The 20,470-nt window shown below is 40.0% G+C and overlaps 3 protein-coding genes across 3 annotated transcripts; all 3 read right to left on the bottom strand.

The window, feature by feature from the left end:
- Positions 1-2,587: 2,587 nt before the first annotated feature.
- LOC127799629 (receptor protein kinase CLAVATA1-like) lies at positions 2,588-5,685 on the bottom strand. Its single transcript, XM_052333831.1, has one exon. The coding sequence runs from the start codon at positions 5,646-5,648 to the stop codon at positions 2,646-2,648; it is 3,003 nt and encodes a 1,000-aa protein (XP_052189791.1). The 5' UTR covers positions 5,649-5,685; the 3' UTR covers positions 2,588-2,645.
- A 2,324-nt stretch (positions 5,686-8,009) lies between these two features.
- LOC127799648 (receptor protein kinase CLAVATA1-like) lies at positions 8,010-11,049 on the bottom strand. The gene has a single exon (XM_052333868.1). The coding sequence runs from the start codon at positions 11,010-11,012 to the stop codon at positions 8,010-8,012; it is 3,003 nt and encodes a 1,000-aa protein (XP_052189828.1). The 5' UTR covers positions 11,013-11,049.
- Positions 11,050-13,372: 2,323 nt separating this feature from the next.
- Positions 13,373-16,360, bottom strand: LOC127799647 (receptor protein kinase CLAVATA1-like). The gene has a single exon (XM_052333867.1). The coding sequence runs from the start codon at positions 16,358-16,360 to the stop codon at positions 13,373-13,375; it is 2,988 nt and encodes a 995-aa protein (XP_052189827.1).
- Positions 16,361-20,470: the final 4,110 nt, after the last annotated feature.

The raw sequence follows: 20,470 nt of genomic DNA, 5'->3' as shown, positions 1-20,470 counted from the left end.
CAATTCTTTTTAATGAAATTTCACTATTAAAGTAAAACAATAAATTTGATTAATGAATTGCTAACATATATCTTATCGATAATTTATATTAAATTATACACTTAATAATATATTCTATATGTTATCCTATATTTTTAATTATAATATAGATATACTATATTTTTAAAATTTTAAATAAATATATAATTTTGTTTTTAAAATTTAAAAAAAAATCTTTTTTTTTTCTATTTTCTCTTTTATTCTTTCAGGCACCCTGCATCTTTTCTGTCATTGGTGATCACCGCCGATCAAATATTTTCACAATCAGAGCCTACCATTAAAAATTTCAAGCCAAGGAAGTTAACATATACAAGAACGGGCCAAAGTTAATAGTTAGATTTTCGTAGATCTAATTTTTAATTTTTGACCACAACTGAAAAACGCACTGCAAGATGCTTAGATGCTCGTCCCGTCGGAAGCTCTGCAAGGTGTCCAACCATCTCCCCAATGAATGATCGTCGTTGTTCGACAACACCTGAGCTTCTACCCTCATGTCTCTTATCATCCTCAATACTTCCCTTATTCCCAGTTGATTCTTTGGTGACATGGATACACAGGCCATGACACTTGTCCTCGGAAATGTCGTTGCTAGAGGTAGGCTCGTCCCTGGACTCCATATCTTCAACACTGATGAATCTAACCCAGCGAGGGATGTCGTAGTCGTGCTCCAGGATGAGGTCCTGGAAGGGTGTTTTGCTGGTGAGGAGCTCCAACAGGAAGACGCCGAAGCTGTATATGTCAGCAGGTTGGGATGGGGGTTTGCGGGGGCGCGATCAACAACTGAAGGAAGAGAAGAGAGAAGGAAGGAGATGAGAGAGTCGAGAAATGCTAGGTGTGCGAGATTAGGGGTTAGGGGGAGGGAATGGAGGTGTGCTTTATGCCTTTTGGTGTTTTCAACATGTTTTGGGTGTTGAAAACATCCAAAATAACAAAAAGTTGTTTTGGATTTTTTTTTATAATTTTTTATTTTCTAAAATACGTATTTAAAAATAGCAAAGTAAGCGTATTTTTAGTGTTTTGAAAAAATGAAACTCAAAATGGGTTGAAAACAGTAAAGATAATGCAGTCTTAAAGTTTGATAAATTTATATTAAATAATAATTTTATAAAATTATGAATAACTTTATTAATGTATTTATAAATGAACCTATTCACAAGTTGCTCACAAGTCTAATCAAGTTTGCTCGTGAATCCCTAAACGAACCAGCTCGTGAGTTTTTACTATAGCTTGCCCACGAGCTTTTAGCTAAGCAAACTTGAGAGTTAACGAGCTGAGTTTTACTAAACTCAATTTTGGATCGTTCACAAATTGAGTTTTAAAGTTAGGCTTAAACTTAGATCATTTAGTTTAACGAATGAACTCGAACGAAGTTTTAACGAATCGAACATCGAGCTGCTCACGAATGACTTAACTCATTTGCATCCTTAGTTTGATAGAATTTCCGTGACGGAGAGAAAGGTGAAATACAATATTGGAAATTGAATTTCATATTTTTTATTTGAAATGTAAAAAATTAAATTAAAACATATTTAATTTTTTTTTATAAAATTCATACATTGGGATTATTGTCCTTATGCGATCTCCCACCACTCGTGCTCTCGATTTTGGTAAAGAAGGTGTTATGGGCGATCTCCGGGAATCAGCTAACAGGCTGGACCCGGTCCCGCAGGGCGAACCCAAAATACCCAAGGCCCAATAGGCCAACCGGAATTCCTTAGAGGCCCGCTAGGCTCAGAAATTGAAAACCACCAATGAAGAGTCTCACAGTAAAAAGTCAGGTCGCTTGAAAACAACGAGCTCGCCCTAAGCGAGCTCGCTCAAAACAACATCCCAGCATCACAACATCACGACTTCAGATTCGCCGAAAGACGTGCCAAAGATCAGAACAGCTAGAAGACCGTGAGATAATTGGAAGCCGATAAGGAAAACGCCATCAATGGAATAGACTCATTTCATACTTAGAACTGATTCGAATTGTAAACAACACGACTCTATTTATATAGAAGGATACGCCATTGTAAAAGGATGGATGACTGGATTACATACTGTGACTCTGCCAGAATAACCAGAGAACAGCCGTGAACTAGGCATCATTCGGGCCAAACCACGTAAAAATCTTGTGTGCTTCTTGTTTGTTCTTTTGCTTCTGTTCCTGACTCTTCGGCACCTGTTATTGCATTGTGGGCTCTTGAACTCTAGTTGACGGTTCTCATACGTCAACAAAAGATAATCACAGGTGAAGAGTTTACCTCACTGCACAGGACAATAAATTAAATCTATGATATACTAATATAAATTCTAATTTATTAAGATTAAACCACTTGACCCACCGGCATAAAATTCATACCTTAGCTAATATTGATAGTAGAAAAGGTTAGGCACTAGCCCAGTGCACCGCATCCCGCTCCAATTAGCGTGTGTGTTGCTAAATTCCTGTATGACTCCCATGGCTCCGATCCATTTTCTGTTTTTCATATATTATATTTGGGATTATTATTATTATTTTACTTGTATACTCCCACATATTGTCATTACATATACAGTACATTGATTTCACTTATTAGTATTAGTTTACTGAACGTGAATTATGTGATGGAGTGAGCCTTCTAACACTTTTGTATTGCAGTGGGCGAGCGGGGGGGATGGGTGAGCATGTGGACGACTTTCCTCATGGTAGGCCTGGCTGCACTCGTGTCCTCAACGCACATCATTGCAATCCTGAATAGCTTTATCACTCCCGTCAATGGGTACTGGCTAAGCCTTTGATCAATCACTGCAAGCACCCATTCTGTATCGGACGGCCGACCCAACTCCTTTCTCCTCTTCTTCACCCACCCCACAATGTTTACTCCCTCTTCGAACTCACGGGCCACTGGCTTCCGACCGGTGATCAGCTCTAGAAGCACCACCCCAAAGCTATACACATCGCTCTTCTCGTCCACTTTGAGGGTATGCCCGTACTCTGGAGCAATGTAACCAAAGGTGCCAGCAATGCACGACATGCGCTCTGAAGCTCCGGCCGCCCGGAAGTACTTGGCCAGCCCGAAATCAGCCACATGAGCCTCGTAATCAGAATCGAGCAGTATGTTGTTGGACTTGACATCCCTGTGAATGATGAGAGGGGAACAATCATGGTGGAGATAACACAGCCCTTTGGCTGCCTCCACTGCAATCTTGTTCCTGCTCTGCCACTGCAATTGGGCTCCGTTTGGCCCGTGAAGCATTTCCCCCAAGCACCCATTTGGCATGTACTCGTACACCAGCAAGTTCGTGTCTCTGTTGGACAGGTACCCTAACAGTTTCACTATGTTTCGGTGCCGGATTTTTCCTAGAGTCTGTATTTCTGCCGAGAAACCGTGGTCGTTGCTACCCGTGGTACCACGGCCAACCAGTTGCTTGATAGCCACGTCAACTCCGCCGTTTGGCATGGTTCCCCGGTACACGATTCCGGCTCCTCCTTTTCCGATAATGTTCTCTTCCTTCAAGCACTCGAGAATGTCTTCTGCTTTGAAATCCAGCTTCTGGAATGCAGTGAGCTTCCATACTCTTGATTTTTCCAATCTCTTGTTTCTGATTCGCCTCAACGTGACCGCGACTGTCATTATGACCATCAACGCAAACGTCACGACAACAGTGATCGTGACAACGAGAAAGTTTGTTGATCTGAAAAGCCCAGCACGCCGTTCCTTTAAAGCCCCAGCTGGTGGGTTTGGCACTTGGAACAGGCATAGACCGTGCGGTGGACGGAGTTCGGAGTTGCCGTCGAAGGAGCTGGCATTGAAGGCTTGGAACTGCAAGCTGCAGGGTATTCTCCCAGACAGGTTATTGTATGAAAGGTCCAGCGTTGTTAGGCTACCCATGGATGCCATTTTACGAGGTATTGTACCAGTGAGCTGGTTTCTTGACAAATTGAGTATGCCCAAGCTGTCTAATCTGGTAATGCATCCGGGAATTTCGCCGTACAAACTGTTCCTGCTGAGATCAATTGAAGTTAGAGACTCACAGTGTTCTATTGAAGACGGAATCTTACCGGTAACGTTGTTGGAGCTGAGGCTGATAATGGAAAGCGATTTTAAATTGAACATCTGTTCCGGGATTTCACCGAAAAATTGGTTCCTGTCAAGGAGGAGAGTTACCAAATTATCCAAGTTTCCAATGGAGGGAGGAATTTGTCCAGTGATGTTGTTATTAGAGAGGGATAGTAGGCCAAGTGTCTTGCTCCCCGAGATATGGGAAGGAAGTTGGCCAGTGAGCAAGTTGTTGTCAAGCTCAAGCAAGTCCAAGAACGGCATGCTGAAGAAGCCGGAGGGAATCGTTCCGCTCAAGTAGTTCTTCGTGATCCGAATCCGAGTCAGTGACTTGCACTCACCGAGTTCTTCAGGAATCGGCCCCACGAAGCAGTTCTCCATCAGTATCAGCGTCTTTAGTCTCCTTCCCTTGCATAAATAGCGAGGAATCGTACCTGTTAGGTGATTGGTCGCGACGTCGAGATGCAGTAGTTTTCTGTTGCGGCCAAGGTTCTCGGGCAATTCTAAGGTGAAATTGTTCCCCCAAACCTGCAGCACCTCCAAATTCGGCAGGTCGCCGATGAACGATGGAATAGGACCCTGAAGGTCGTTCAGGGGAAGGTTTAGCAGCGTGAGGTTCTGAAGTTCAATGAAGCTGGCCGGAATCTCTCCACTGAATTGGTTGAAGGAGAGATCGAGTGATTTCAGACTCGCTAAACCAGAAAGTTGTGGAGGGATGGGGCCGCAAAGGTTATTTCGCTGGAGAAAGAGAGAGTGTAACATCTTCAGATTGCCCAAACTCGGCGGAATTGCCCCGGAGAGATTACAAGCTGCCAAATCCAAGAGTCGGAGTGAGGTCAACGATCCTAATTCTGGGGGTATACCTCCTTGGTAGGCATTGAAATAACCAAGGCAAAGTTGTTGAAGGTTGGACAGCCGAGCCAAGGTCGCCGGAATTCTGCCAGTAAGAACGTTGCCTTGAAGACCTAAGCTCTCAAGGCTCTGTATGCGGGTGTAGGCTTCCGGAATTTCGCCAGAGAAGTAGTTTGAGCCAAGATGGAGGGTTCTGAGTCGCCTCAGGATGGCAAACTGCAGGGGGAGCTTGCCGGTGAAGTTGTTGTAAAAGACATCAAAAACCTCAAGGTCCGTCATCCCGAGCACCATAGCTCCGGGGAAGTCACCGGTGAAGTTGTTGAAGGAGAGGTTTAGGAACTTGAGAGCGGTGAGGTTGGACATCTCAAGGGGAAGAGGACCGGTGAGATTGGCGTTGAAGATAGTGAGGTTGAGGAGCTTGTTCAGAAGGCCAATCTCGGGAGGAATGGTTCCCAAGAGAGGAACAGAGGGGGAGATGTTGAGAGTGATGACTCGAGAGTGCTGGTTGCATGTGACTCCAGAAAAGGAGCAATGCGAGGAGGAGCTGGAATTATGGTGCCACTGCCAGTCGTCAAGTCCAGAGCCCCTTGGTCGGAGCATGGCAGACTTGAGCTTCATCAGTGCTTCAAGATCTGAATGCGCATCACAAGATGAGAGCAGAAAACACTGTAACAGGAGGAGGATGAGAAGGAGAAGAAAACAAGTGTTGATTGGAGATGAACAAGGCATTCTCAATATGTCTCCAACTTTGTTGGGTTGGGTTTGTTCCGACTTGCTTCGGAGGCGACTTCCTTGGGGTTCGGGCAGCTGCTTAAATAAGCAAATACATAATAGTAGTAGGAGAATTGAGAATGAATGGATAGATATAAACAAAACAAAAGCAAGGGAAAGGAAAACCATGTTTTAAGTATAAGCAGGCAAGGTGACGAATAGACATTTTAATTATTCACTGGTTGCACTAGAGTATAAGACAGCCCCTCTGCCCTGCCCTGCCCTGGGATGGAGTGACTAAACAAATAGATTATAGAGCAAACCCACCCATAAGAATCGCAAACCCAAGAAGGGGATACTCCCCCAGGGCTGGAACTGGGGGGTAGATGATGTGATGACTTACTTAATTGGAAGAAAGCAAGAGGCAAACCAAATGGCGGTCAAGAGAGCAAATACTAATCAATAAAAATAGCTTGAAAATGATGTCGTCAAGGTCCTTTGTTTGACTTTGACTGATACACATTGATTTTCTTTGTATTTTATATTTTAAACGTACATTTTAATCTTTTTTTATTTATTTTAAATTAATTTTGTAAAGTAACATAGTGAACTAGTAGTAGTTAGTATCTTACCCTTACCCTTCACCATCCGGAAAGCCCACAATTTTAGACAACAAGCCAAGACTACAATCAATTCAATCATAAAAAAGACCTACACACATAAAAAGAATCTAATTTTAGACCTAACAATTTTCCAAGTGTTGACTTTGCCATTTAACCAAAACTTCATTGGTTTCTACAAAGCGTAACTCCTTTAAAATAATATAAGCCAAAAGCCACACACATATATATATATAATGACAAATGACAACAAAGTCTTTTCTCTTTGATCATCACACCATTATCCAACTACCATTAATCAATATTACAATAACAAATTTCACCACACTTAACTCATAATAAAGGAAGCCCAATCCATTATGTTATTGCTCAAAAAAGATTCACAACTGTAAGTAAGCGAGGAGGGTTGTTAGTAGGAATTAGCGAAAAGACTTAGTTGAGATGTTATTGAATTTGAGAGAGTGGTCTTTATACAAGTATAAAATATATATGTTATCTTCTAAATAATGTGAATAAATTCTAATTTAGATAATAATAATTGATATTTAAAATGTTGAATTATCTTTTTCTTTCAAGTTATATCATTTTCTTAAATTTTGGAGTTTATCTTATTTTTTATCCTGACTCATCTTTTAAATTTTGAATTCTTTCAATCACCTTATCTTCTCTTTTTTAATTTAAATATCCAATTTGCCATCACTCTTTATGATCTCATGTGACAAGGGTTAAAGGACTAATTACCACTTAATTTAAGATTTGCTCATATTTTTCTTATGTAGTTCTTAATTTATGACTAGCATAGAACATGTTATTATTGCATGCGAGCAAGAGTGATAACCATGGAAAATCTCAGTAAAACTTAGGTAAAAGTTATATATATTTAATCATATATCATTGGTGAGAAAAGTGCAACGATTGTTTGATCCAAGCTTACTAAGATTAACCATCTGTTTGTTTGTGTCTTGTTTGGAATAAAGTCCAATATCCGCAAACATGAACAATGCAAGTAAACGACGTTAAGCAAGCAAAGCAACTTTGCAAGCTGGGAAGTTGTGAGAAGAAGCCCTAAATATTTTAACCTTAATTTTTGTAAAGTTTCTGGATGTCACAGTTGAAATAATTCAAGTATGGTCACAGCCACATATATACTTTTGAAATCTAATACAACAATAGGGTCAAAGCCCATCCCCATAACACAAAATTTAAAAAATATATATATATTTAGAGCCCATTCGGTTATGAAAATAATTTTTAATTTTCAGTTCTAATTTTATAACTAAAATATATATGCTCTAACATTTTTTATACTTGATCATTAAAATCGTTATAGTAAATTTAGAAAAACTAACACAAAACACCATGCTTTATTATAATTAATTTATCATAATAAATTATTATAATCTTAATAGAATGTTTAACAAAAGACTAAATTATAACAAAATTAAAAATTTAATAATTACTATGTGTGCATTTCCTTCTTTGTGTGCTGTGCTTTGTTTAATCTTGTTGGGTGCTAGGCTGACTTGAGTGTACATGCTTGTGGCCATCACAAGCTTGCTAACCGAGTCTTGAAAGCTAGTCTTGTGACACATTGCAACATAAATCAAAAGTCTACAAATTCATTTACATCCAAGTTAAAACCTTATAAAATTCTCATCATTATTTTTTTTTTATAATTGATTGCAACATATAGTACACTGATTTCACTTTTGTTAGTTTTAGTTTACTCAACGTGGATTATGTGATGGAGTGAGCCTTTTTAACACTTTTGTATTGTAGTGGGGGATCGGGGTGGATGGGTGAGCATGTGGACGACTTTTCTCATGGTAGGCCTGGCTGCACTCGCATCCTCAACGCACATCATTGCAATCCTCAACGACTTTATCACTCCCGTCAATGGGTACTGGCTAAGCCTTTGATCAATCACTGCAAGCACCCATTCTGCATCAGACGGCCGACCCAACTCCTTTCTCCTCTTCTTCACCCACCCCACAATGTTCACTCCCTCTTCGAACTCACGGGCCACTGGCTTCCGACCGGTGATCAGCTCTAGAAGCACCACCCCAAAGCTATACATATCGCTCTTCTCGTCCACTTTGAGGGTATGAGCGTACTCTGGAGCAATGTAACCAAAGGTGCCGGCAATGCACGACATGCGCTCTGAAGCTCCGGCCGCCCGGAAGTACTTGGCCAGCCCGAAATCAGCCACATGAGCCTCGTAATCAGAATCGAGCAGTATGTTGTTGGATTTGACATCCCTGTGGATGATGAGAGGGGAACAATCATGGTGGAGATAACACAGCCCTTTGGCTGCCTCCATTGCAATCTTGTTCCTGCTCTTCCATTGCAATTGGGCTCCGTTTGGCCCATGAAGCATCTCCCCCAAGCACCCATTTGGCATGTACTCGTACACCAGCAAGTTCGTTTCTCTGTTGGACAGGTACCCTAACAGTTTCACTATGTTTCGGTGCCGGATTTTTCCTAGAGTCTGTATTTCGACCGAGAAACCATGGTCGTTGTGACCCGTGGTATCACGGCCAACCAGTTGCTTGATTGCCACGTCAACTCCGCCGTTTGGCATGGTTCCCCGGTACACGATTCCGGCTCCTCCTTTTCCGATAATGTTCTCTTCCTTCAAGCACTCGAGAATGTCTTCTGCTTTGAAATCCAGCTTCTGGAATGCAGTGAGCTTCCATACTCTTGATTTTTCCAATCTCTTGTTTCTGATTCGCCTCAACGTGACCGCGACTGTCATTATGACCATCAACGCAAACGTCACGACAACAGTGATCGTGACAACGAGAAAGTTTGTTGATCTGAAAAGCCCAGCACGCCGTTCCTTTAAAGCCCCAGCTGGTGGGTTTGGCACTTGGAACAGGCATAGACCGTGCGGTGGACGGAGTTCGGAGTTGCCGTCGAAGGAGCTGGCATTGAAGGCTTGGAACTGCAAGCTGCAGGGTATTCTCCCAGACAGGTTATTGTATGAAAGGTCCAGCGTTGTTAGGCTACCCATGGATGCCATTTTACGAGGTATTGTACCAGTGAGCTGGTTTCTTGACAAATTGAGTATGCCCAAGCTGTCTAATCTGGTAATGCATCCGGGAATTTCGCCGTACAAACTGTTCCTGCTGAGATCAATTGAAGTTAGAGACTCACAGTGTTCTATTGAAGACGGAATCTTACCGGTAACGTTGTTGGAGCTGAGGCTGATAATGGAAAGCGATTTTAAATTGAACATCTGTTCCGGGATTTCACCGAAAAATTGGTTCCTGTCAAGGAGGAGAGTTACCAAATTATCCAAGTTTCCAATGGAGGGAGGAATTTGTCCAGTGATGTTGTTATTAGAGAGGGATAGTAGGCCAAGTGTCTTGCTCCCCGAGATATGGGAAGGAAGTTGGCCAGTGAGCAAGTTGTTGTCAAGCTCAAGCAAGTCCAAGAACGGCATGCTGAAGAAGCCGGAGGGAATCGTTCCGCTCAAGTAGTTCTTCGTGATCCGAATCCGAGTCAGTGACTTGCACTCACCGAGTTCTTCAGGAATCGGCCCCACGAAGCAGTTCTCCATCAGTATCAGCGTCTTTAGTCTCCTTCCCTTGCATAAATAGCGAGGAATCGTACCTGTTAGGTGATTGGTCGCGACGTCGAGATGCAGTAGTTTTCTGTTGCGGCCAAGGTTCTCGGGCAATTCTAAGGTGAAATTGTTCCCCCAAACCTGCAGCACCTCCAAATTCGGCAGGTCGCCGATGAACGATGGAATAGGACCCTGAAGGTCGTTCAGGGGAAGGTTTAGCAGCGTGAGGTTCTGAAGTTCAATGAAGCTGGCCGGAATCTCTCCACTGAATTGGTTGAAGGAGAGATCGAGTGATTTCAGACTCGCTAAACCAGAAAGTTGTGGAGGGATGGGGCCGCAAAGGTTATTTCGCTGGAGAAAGAGAGAGTGTAACATCTTCAGATTGCCCAAACTCGGCGGAATTGCCCCGGAGAGATTACAAGCTGCCAAATCCAAGAGTCGGAGTGAGGTCAACGATCCTAATTCTGGGGGTATACCTCCTTGGTAGGCATTGAAATAACCAAGGCAAAGTTGTTGAAGGTTGGACAGCCGAGCCAAGGTCGCCGGAATTCTGCCAGTAAGAACGTTGCCTTGAAGACCTAAGCTCTCAAGGCTCTGTATGCGGGTGTAGGCTTCCGGAATTTCGCCAGAGAAGTAGTTTGAGCCAAGATGGAGGGTTCTGAGTCGCCTCAGGATGGCAAACTGCAGGGGGAGCTTGCCGGTGAAGTTGTTGTAAAAGACATCAAAAACCTCAAGGTCCGTCATCCCGAGCACCATAGCTCCGGGGAAGTCACCGGTGAAGTTGTTGAAGGAGAGGTTTAGGAACTTGAGAGCGGTGAGGTTGGACATCTCAAGGGGAAGAGGACCGGTGAGATTGGCGTTGAAGATAGTGAGGTTGAGGAGCTTGTTCAGAAGGCCAATCTCGGGAGGAATGGTTCCCAAGAGAGGAACAGAGGGGGAGATGTTGAGAGTGATGACTCGAGAGTGCTGGTTGCATGTGACTCCAGAAAAGGAGCAATGCGAGGAGGAGCTGGAATTATGGTGCCACTGCCAGTCGTCAAGTCCAGAGCCCCTTGGTCGGAGCATGGCAGACTTGAGCTTCATCAGTGCTTCAAGATCTGAATGCGCATCACAAGATGAGAGCAGAAAACACTGTAACAGGAGGAGGATGAGAAGGAGAAGAAAACAAGTGTTGATTGGAGATGAACAAGGCATTCTCAATATGTCTCCAACTTTGTTGGGTTGGGTTTGTTCCGACTTGCTTCGGAGGCGACTTCCTTGGGGTTCGGGCAGCTGCTTAAATAAGCAAATACATAATAGTAGTAGGAGAATTGAGAATGAATGGATAGATATAAACAAAACAAAAGCAAGGGAAAGGAAAACCATGTTTTAAGTATAAGCAGGCAAGGTGACGAATAGACATTTTAATTATTCACTGGTTGCACTAGAGTATAAGACAGCCCCTCTGCCCTGCCCTGCCCTGGGATGGAGTGACTAAACAAATAGATTATAGAGCAAACCCACCCATAAGAATCGCAAACCCAAGAAGGGGATACTCCCCCAGGGCTGGAACTGGGGGGTAGATGATGTGATGACTTACTTAATTGGAAGAAAGCAAGAGGCAAACCAAATGGCGGTCAAGAGAGCAAATACTAATCAATAAAAATAGCTTGAAAATGATGTCGTCAAGGTCCTTTGTTTGACTTTGACTGATACACATTGATTTTCTTTGTATTTTATATTTTAAACGTACATTTTAATCTTTTTTGTTTATTTTAAATTAATTTTGTAAAGTAACATAGTGAACTAGTAGTAGTTAGTATCTTACCCTTACCCTTTGCCATCCGGAAAGCCCACAATTTTAGACAACAAGCCAAGACTACAATCAATTCAATCATAAAAAAGACCTACACACATAAAAAGAATCTAATTTTAGACCTAACAATTTTCCAAGTGTTGACTTTGCCATTTAACCAAAACTTCATTGGTTTCTACAAAGCGTAACTCCTTTAAAATAATATAAGCCAAAAGCCACACACATATATATATATAATGACAAATGACAACAAAGTCTTTTCTCTTTGATCATCACACCATTATCCAACTACCATTAATCAATATTACAATAACAAATTTCACCACACTTAACTCATAATAAAGGAAGCCCAATCCATTATGTTATTGCTCAAAAAAGATTCACAACTGTAAGTAAGCGAGGAGGGTTGTTAGTAGGAATTAGCGAAAAGACTTAGTTGAGATGTTATTGAATTTGAGAGAGTGGTCTTTATACAAGTATAAAATATATATGTTATCTTCTAAATAATGTGAATAAATTCTAATTTAGATAATAATAATTGATATTTAAAATGTTGAATTATCTTTTTCTTTCAAGTTATATCATTTTCTTAAATTTTGGAGTTTATCTTATTTTTTATCCTGACTCATCTTTTAAATTTTGAATTCTTTCAATCACCTTATCTTCTCTTTTTTAATTTAAATATCCAATTTGCCATCACTCTTTATGATCTCATGTGACAAGGGTTAAAGGACTAATTACCACTTAATTTAAGATTTGCTCATATTTTTCTTATGTAGTTCTTAATTTATGACTAGCATAGAACATGTTATTATTGCATGCGAGCAAGAGTGATAACCATGGAAAATCTCAGTAAAACTTAGGTAAAAGTTATATATATTTAATCATATATCATTGGTGAGAAAAGTGCAACGATTGTTTGATCCAAGCTTACTAAGATTAACCATCTGTTTGTTTGTGTCTTGTTTGGAATAAAGTCCAATATCCGCAAACATGAACAATGCAAGTAAACGACGTTAAGCAAGCAAAGCAACTTTGCAAGCTGGGAAGTTGTGAGAAGAAGCCCTAAATATTTTAACCTTAATTTTTGTAAAGTTTCTGGATGTCACAGTTGAAATAATTCAAGTATGGTCACAGCCACATATATACTTTTGAAATCTAATACAACAATAGGGTCAAAGCCCATCCCCATAACACAAAATTTAAAAAATATATATATATTTAGAGCCCATTCGGTTATGAAAATAATTTTTAATTTTCAGTTCTAATTTTATAACTAAAATATATATGCTCTAACATTTTTTATACTTGATCATTAAAATCGTTATAGTAAATTTAGAAAAACTAACACAAAACACCATGCTTTATTATAATTAATTTATCATAATAAATTATTATAATCTTAATAGAATGTTTAACAAAAGACTAAATTATAACAAAATTAAAAATTTAATAATTACTATGTGTGCATTTCCTTCTTTGTGTGCTGTGCTTTGTTTAATCTTGTTGGGTGCTAGGCTGACTTGAGTGTACATGCTTGTGGCCATCACAAGCTTGCTAACCGAGTCTTGAAAGCTAGTCTTGTGACACATTGCAACATAAATCAAAAGTCTACAAATTCATTTACATCCAAGTTAAAACCTTATAAAATTCTCATCATTATTTTTTTTTTATAATTGATTGCAACATATAGTACACTGATTTCACTTTTGTTAGTTTTAGTTTACTCAACGTGGATTATGTGATGGAGTGAGCCTTTTTAACACTTTTGTATTGTAGTGGGGGATCGGGGTGGATGGGTGAGCATGTGGACGACTTTTCTCATGGTAGGCCTGGCTGCACTCGCATCCTCAACGCACATCATTGCAATCCTCAACGACTTTATCACTCCCGTCAATGGGTACTGGCTAAGCCTTTGATCAATCACTGCAAGCACCCATTCTGCATCAGACGGCCGACCCAACTCCTTTCTCCTCTTCTTCACCCACCCCACAATGTTCACTCCCTCTTCGAACTCACGGGCCACTGGCTTCCGACCGGTGATCAGCTCTAGAAGCACCACCCCAAAGCTATACATATCGCTCTTCTCGTCCACTTTGAGGGTATGAGCGTACTCTGGAGCAATGTAACCAAAGGTGCCGGCAATGCACGACATGCGCTCTGAAGCTCCGGCCGCCCGGAAGTACTTGGCCAGCCCGAAATCAGCCACATGAGCCTCGTAATCAGAATCGAGCAGTATGTTGTTGGATTTGACATCCCTGTGGATGATGAGAGGGGAACAATCATGGTGGAGATAACACAGCCCTTTGGCTGCCTCCATTGCAATCTTGTTCCTGCTCTTCCATTGCAATTGGGCTCCGTTTGGCCCATGAAGCATCTCCCCCAAGCACCCATTTGGCATGTACTCGTACACCAGCAAGTTCGTTTCTCTGTTGGACAGGTACCCTAACAGTTTCACTATGTTTCGGTGCCGGATTTTTCCTAGAGTCTGTATTTCGGCCGAGAAACCATGGTCGTTGCGACCCGTGGTATCACGGCCAACCAGTTGCTTGATTGCCAAGTCAACTCCGCCGTTTGGCATGGTTCCCCGGTACACGATTCCGGCTCCTCCTTTTCCGATAATGTTCTCTTCCTTCAAGCACTCGAGAATGTCTTCTGCTTTGAAATCCAGCTTCTGGAATGCAGTGAGCTTCCATACTCTTGATTTTTCCAATCTCTTGTTTTTGATTCCCCTCAACGTGACCGCGACTGTGATCATGACGATCAACCCAAACATCACGCCAACAGTGATCGCGACAATGAGAAGCTTTGTTGATCTGAAAAGCCCCGCACGCCGTTCCCTTAAAGCCCCAGCTGGTGGGTTTGGCACTTGGAACAGGCATAGATTGTGCGGTGGACGGAGTTCGGAGTTGCCGTCGAAGGAGCTGGCATTGAAGGCTTGGAATTGCCCGCCGCAGGGGATTCTCCCGGACAGGTTATTGTATGAAAGGTCCAGCATTGCTAGGCTACCCATGGATGCCATTTCACCGGGTATTGCACCAGTCAGCTGGTTTCTTGACAAATTGAGCATGCCCAAGTTGTGTAATCTGGCAATGCCTCTGGGAATTTCGCCGTGCAATCTGTTCCTGCTGAAATCAATTGAAGTTATAGACTGAGAGTGTTCTAGTGACGACGGAATCTTTCCGGTAACGTTGTTGGAGCCGAGGTTGATCTTCAAAAGAGCTTTCAAACTGAAGATCTGCTCCGGGATTTCACCAGAAAATTGGTTCGTGTCAAGGAGGAGATAAAGCAAGTTATCAAGATTGCCAATGGCAGGAGGAAGTTCACCGGAGATGTAGTTATTAGACAGGGACAGTAAGCGGAGTGTCTTGCCCGATATCTCAGAAGGAAGTTGGCCGGTGAACAAGTTGTCGTTAAGCTCAAGCAAGTCCAATAACGGCATGCTAAAGAAGCCAGAGGGAATCGTTCCGTTCAAGTAGTTCTTCATGATTCGAACCCGAGTCAGTGATTTGCACTCACCGAGTTCTTCAGGAATCGGCCCCATGAAGTAATTCTCCATCAGTATCAGCTTCTTCAGTCTCCTTCCCTTGCATAAATCGTGAGGAATCGTACCTGTTAGGTGATTGGTCGAGACGTCGAGATACAGTAGTTTTCTGTTCCGGCCAAGGTTTTCGGGCAATTCCAAGGTGAAATTATTCCTCCAAACCTGCAGCACCTCCAGATTGGGCAAATCGCCGATGAACGACGGAACAGGACCGTGAAGGTTGTTTTCGAAGAGGTTCAGTAGGGTGAGGTTCTGAAGTTCAATGAAACTGTCGGGTATCTCTCCATTGAATTGGTTCGTGGAGAGGTCGAGTTGTTTCAGACTCAGCAAACCGGAAAGTTGCGAAGGGATGATGCCGGAAAGGTTATTAAGCTGGAGAAAGAGAGTGTGTAACATCTTCAGATTTCCCAAACTCGGCGGAATCCCGCCGGAGAGGTTACAACTTCTCAAATCCAGGAGTCGGAGCGAGCTCAATGATCCTAACTCCTGCGGAATACCTCCTTTGTACGCATTAAAACAACCGAGGCACAGTTCTTGAAGGTTGGACAACCGAGCCAAGCTCGCTGGAATTCTTCCCGTGAGACCGTTGCCTCCAAGACCTAAGATCTCTAGGCTTTGTATATCGGCGTAGGCTTCCGGAATCTCGCCGGAAAAGTAATTTCCGTCTAGATGGAGCATTCTGAGTCTCTTTAGGCTGGCAAACTGCAGAGGGAGCTTGCCGGAGAAGTTGTTGTTGTAAGCATCAAAAACCTCGAGGTTCGTCATGGTGAGCACCATATCTCCAGGGAAGTCGCCGCTGAAGTTGTTGGAGGAGAGGTTGACGAACCTGAGAGCAGTGAGGTTGGACATCTCAAGAGGAAGAGGACCGTTGAGATTGTCGGCGGAGAGAGTGAGATTGAGGAGACGGTCCAAAAGGCCAATCTCTGGAGGAATGGTACCGAATAGAGGAAGAGTGGAGATGTTGAGAGCAATAACCCGGGAGTCCTCATCGCACGTAACTCCAGAAAAGGAGCAATGGGAGGACGAGGTTTCCGGCTTCCAGTCATCAAGTCCAGAACCCGCCGCTCCGATCATGGAGGACTTGAGCTTCATCAGCGCGTCAAGATCCGAATACGCATCACAAGATGAAAGCAAAAAGCACTGTAACAGGAAGAGGAGGAGGAGGAGAAGAAAACAAGTGTTAATTAGAGATGAATAAGGCATTCTCATATCTCCTACTCTGTTGGGTTTGTTCCGACAGGTTCGGGCAGCCTGCTTAAATAACCATAAGCAAATACATAGTAGGAGAATTGCCAATGAATAGAATATTATTCATCGACTTCAATTAAATTACAATTTTAGATTTTAATTTGATAATATTTAGTTAGTAAAGAAAATATTTTTTAATTTACATGAAAAACAAAAATCACTCCCAAATAATTTTTTTTTATAAAAAATAGGTTAAAATATGTTTTAGTGATTGTATTATAAGATTTAACTTTATAAGAAATATAATATGTCAAACAATAGAGATGTAATTTAACTTTTTGAATATGACATTTTTGATGAAATTTTCTATGAAAGAGACTCTAATTTGAAGTAAAGTGGAGTGAATAAAGAAATAGATTATGGATGAACCCATCCCGCAAGAAACGCAATGGAAAAAGGACCACCCCGGGTTGGTAAATGACGACTTGCTTCGAAGAAAGCAAGAGGCAAAACAAATGGGGGTCAAGGAAACAAATATTAATCAATAAAAATAGCTTGAAAATGATGTAGCCAAGGTCCCATTGATTGATTGATACACATTGATTATCTTTATATTTTATATTTTAAATATATGTTAATCTTTTTTATTAATTTATTTTAAATTAATTTTGTTTAAGTAATATAGTGAACTAATAGTAGTTAGTATCGAGTAAATTACATCAAAGATCACAAAACTTTAGTATCATTTTTAATTTTGGTCACTTAAATTTCAATTCCGTACAAAGTAATAACAAAATTTTAAAATATTTTGTAATATGGTCACTAAAATGATTTTTGAACAATTTTTGCCAAAATTACTGACGTAGCAATGGCCACATCATTGTCACGTCAGTGCCACATCATCGTCACGTCATCAATTTTGACCAAGAACCATTAAAAAATCACTTTAGTGACCACATTGTAAAATATTTTAAAATTTTGTTATCACTTTGTAAGAAATTGAAGTTTAGTGACCAAATTAAAAGGGACGCCAAAGTTTTGTGACATTTGGTGTGATTTACCCAATTAGTATCTTTACCCTTACCCTTTGTCGTGGGCGGGAATGGGTTTTTTAATTGTTAATTACAAATTAATATATTGATATTCAAGATCTTATTTAATAATATCATTTACCCATATATTTATTAAGCGAGGTGTGTTTGATTTAAATAAAATATGAAAAAAAATATATTTTTTAATTTCATAAAAAATAATTCCCACTTGCAATTTTCTATAAAAGAAAATTCTAAAACATATTTCGATATATTGCACCATAAAAATTTTCTTTAAAAATGTTAAGCAATCAAACATGTAATTATAGAATATTTTTTATTAATGTAACATTTTTCATAGAAAAAAATTCTCACTTCCCCCTTTACTCACTTATGCTTCACTAAAAAATGTTTCATGCTTCATGTTTGATTGCTTAATATTTTTCATAAAAAAAATTTATGGTACAAAACATTGAAGTATATTTTGATCAATTTTTTTTTATAAAAAATTACAACTAAGGGGGCGGTGGGAATTATTTTTCATAGAATTAAAAAATATTTTTTTCTATATTTTTTCAATCAAACACACCCTTAGATAAATTTTCACCATCTATTTATTACAAATGGAATCCGTAGTCATTTGGTTTATAATCTTTATACATGAAAATAGTGTAATAGATTAACTACAATCTATAAAATCCTTCCAAGATACCATCAAGAAGCCCACAATTTACACTCCGTAAGTGGCTCCAATGGCAAGCACAAGAGGTGAATATGTCTGAGATATCAGGTTCAAAATCTTTTAAGTACGTTATATGAACACTAAACCATGATTTATCTAAGAATTTGTTGGGGTAAGGCCCACTTCTCTCAAAAATAATAAAACACAAGTTTAGACACTTCGAGTTATAAAAAAAGGAAAGAAAACTCACAATTTTAGATGACATGCCAAGACTACAATCAATCCAATCATAAAAAACTACACACATAAAAGAATCTAATTTTAGACCTAACAATTTTTTAAGTGTTGACTTCGCCATTAAACCAAAACTTCATTGATTTTTACAAAGGGCAATCAGTTAAAAATAAGAATAATGACAATAATGGCAATTGACAACAAAGTCTTTGTCATTCAACCCACAATTATCCACCTACCATTAATCCATATTACAGTAACAAATTTCACCACACTCAATTCATAATAAAAGGAGCCCGCTTCATTATGTTATTGTCAAGAAAAGATTCACAATTGTAAGTAAAGGAGGAGGGTTGTTAGGAATTAGGGAGAAGACTTGATTGAAATGTTATTGACTTGGAGAGCAGGGATTTTTATACAAATACAAAATATATACGTTATCTTCTAAATAACATAAATAAATTTAAATTTAGATAATAATAATAATTTATATTTAAAATGTTATAATTGATATTTGAAATGTTGAATTATCTCTTTCAAGTTGTATCATTCCCTTGAATTTTAGAGCTTATCTCATCTTTTAAATCTTAAATTTTTTCAATCACCCTATCTTTTCTTTCTAAACTTAAACATCTAATCTGCCGTTATTCTTTATGATCTCCGATAAAGGTTAAAGGGCTAATTACCATTTAATTTATGATTTGTTCATGTTTTTCTTATGTAGTTTTTAAATTCGAAAATGCCCTGACATTCTTCAAACTCAAGCACGTTTTTAAGTTATATTCTTACAAAAAAAAAAAAAAAAAAGAGGGTGAAAGATTTCCATCCTCATGCAAATCTTTCAACATTCAAATCAGTCACTATATTTGAGAATGACATAATAATGACGTAATAAGCGTATAATAAAATAACATACCATACTTTGGATGCCCTTCCTTGCGGGGCTCCGTCGCTCGGTCTTATGATTTTTGGTAAGAGAGATATATTTGGATCTGATCCACAATGATTACGCAAGAAATAAATTCGAACATGAGAAGATATTAGATATTAGACTCTTATATAGATTATTCATCTTAAAAGAATAGTTAAGATGGGGCTACACGATCAATTGAGATATAATTTATTAAATAGGCCTTCACTTTGTAATTTAAAGGACTTGTAGACTAACAGCCAAACTCCTGTTGAGTCCTCTTTTATCATGGGGCTCTAAACTTTATAACAATGACTATCATCAAGAAATAATATCAAAAACTCATTTTATGTTGTTTCATATTATAAAACTATGGACTAGCATAGAACATGTTATTATTGCGAGCAAGAGTCATAACTATGGAAAATCTCAGTGAAACTTAGATAAAAGTTACAATATCTGTTTTAATCATATCATCGGCGAGAAAAGTGCGACGGTTGTTTCATCTAAGCTTACTAAGATTAACTATTTGTTTGTGTCTTATTTGGAATAAAGTCCAATATCAGCAGACATGAACAATGCAAGTAAACGTTAAGCAAGCAAGCAAGCAACTTTGCAAGGGAAGTTGTGAGAAGAAGCACTATACATTTTAACCTTAATTTTTGTGAAGTTTCTGGATGTCACAGTTGAAATAATTTAAGTATGGTCACTGCCAACACCTTGCTTAAATTATAATCAATTGCACCGATGGGCTAACATTGGGCTTCAGTCCAAAATAAGCAATTAAGGTGATTGGAGATCTTACTTCTTACACACCAACACCATGCTTCAAAATCGAAGTTCACATATTCATTCACGTTGAAACTAAAACCTTACTAACTCTCTTAAAGATTAAAAATAAAAAAATAAAGTGACATTGTATAGTGTATTTAACATGTTCATAGATGTACATCCTGTATTTATGAAGAACATTGACACGAAGAAGGGATGTTATGACAGAATGTGTGTGGCCAAAGAGACTCAAGTGTTAGAGGCACAGGACTACTGTGCCATGGTGGCAACAATCATGCAACAAGTTGGGCTCAAGGTTGAAGTTCGTGCGGGCAGATGGTTGTGTGACAAGGCTAGCAACACAAATGGGCATAGCAGGCATGGCCAGTCGAGGGCTTGACATATGAGGGATGTGGGTGCCACGAGGGCCAGATTATGCGGGACACAAAGGCAGGCAAGTCAACAAGTCGTGATAGGGCTAAGGGTTGACGTCAAGA

This window comes from Diospyros lotus, chromosome 4 (assembly GCF_014633365.1).
Source record: "Diospyros lotus cultivar Yz01 chromosome 4, ASM1463336v1, whole genome shotgun sequence".
Lineage (NCBI taxonomy): Eukaryota > Viridiplantae > Streptophyta > Magnoliopsida > Ericales > Ebenaceae > Diospyros > Diospyros lotus.
The sequence above is the reverse complement of the archived record's forward strand: the minus strand, read 5'-3'. Positions and strand labels throughout refer to the sequence as shown.

Excerpts from the sequence above, each read along its gene's own strand:
- LOC127799629 (XM_052333831.1), bottom strand. The coding sequence starts at position 5,648 with ATGCCTTGTTCATCTCCAATCAACACTTGTTTTCTTCTCCTTCTCATC.
- LOC127799648 (XM_052333868.1), bottom strand. The coding sequence starts at position 11,012 with ATGCCTTGTTCATCTCCAATCAACACTTGTTTTCTTCTCCTTCTCATC.
- LOC127799647 (XM_052333867.1), bottom strand. The coding sequence starts at position 16,360 with ATGCCTTATTCATCTCTAATTAACACTTGTTTTCTTCTCCTCCTCCTC.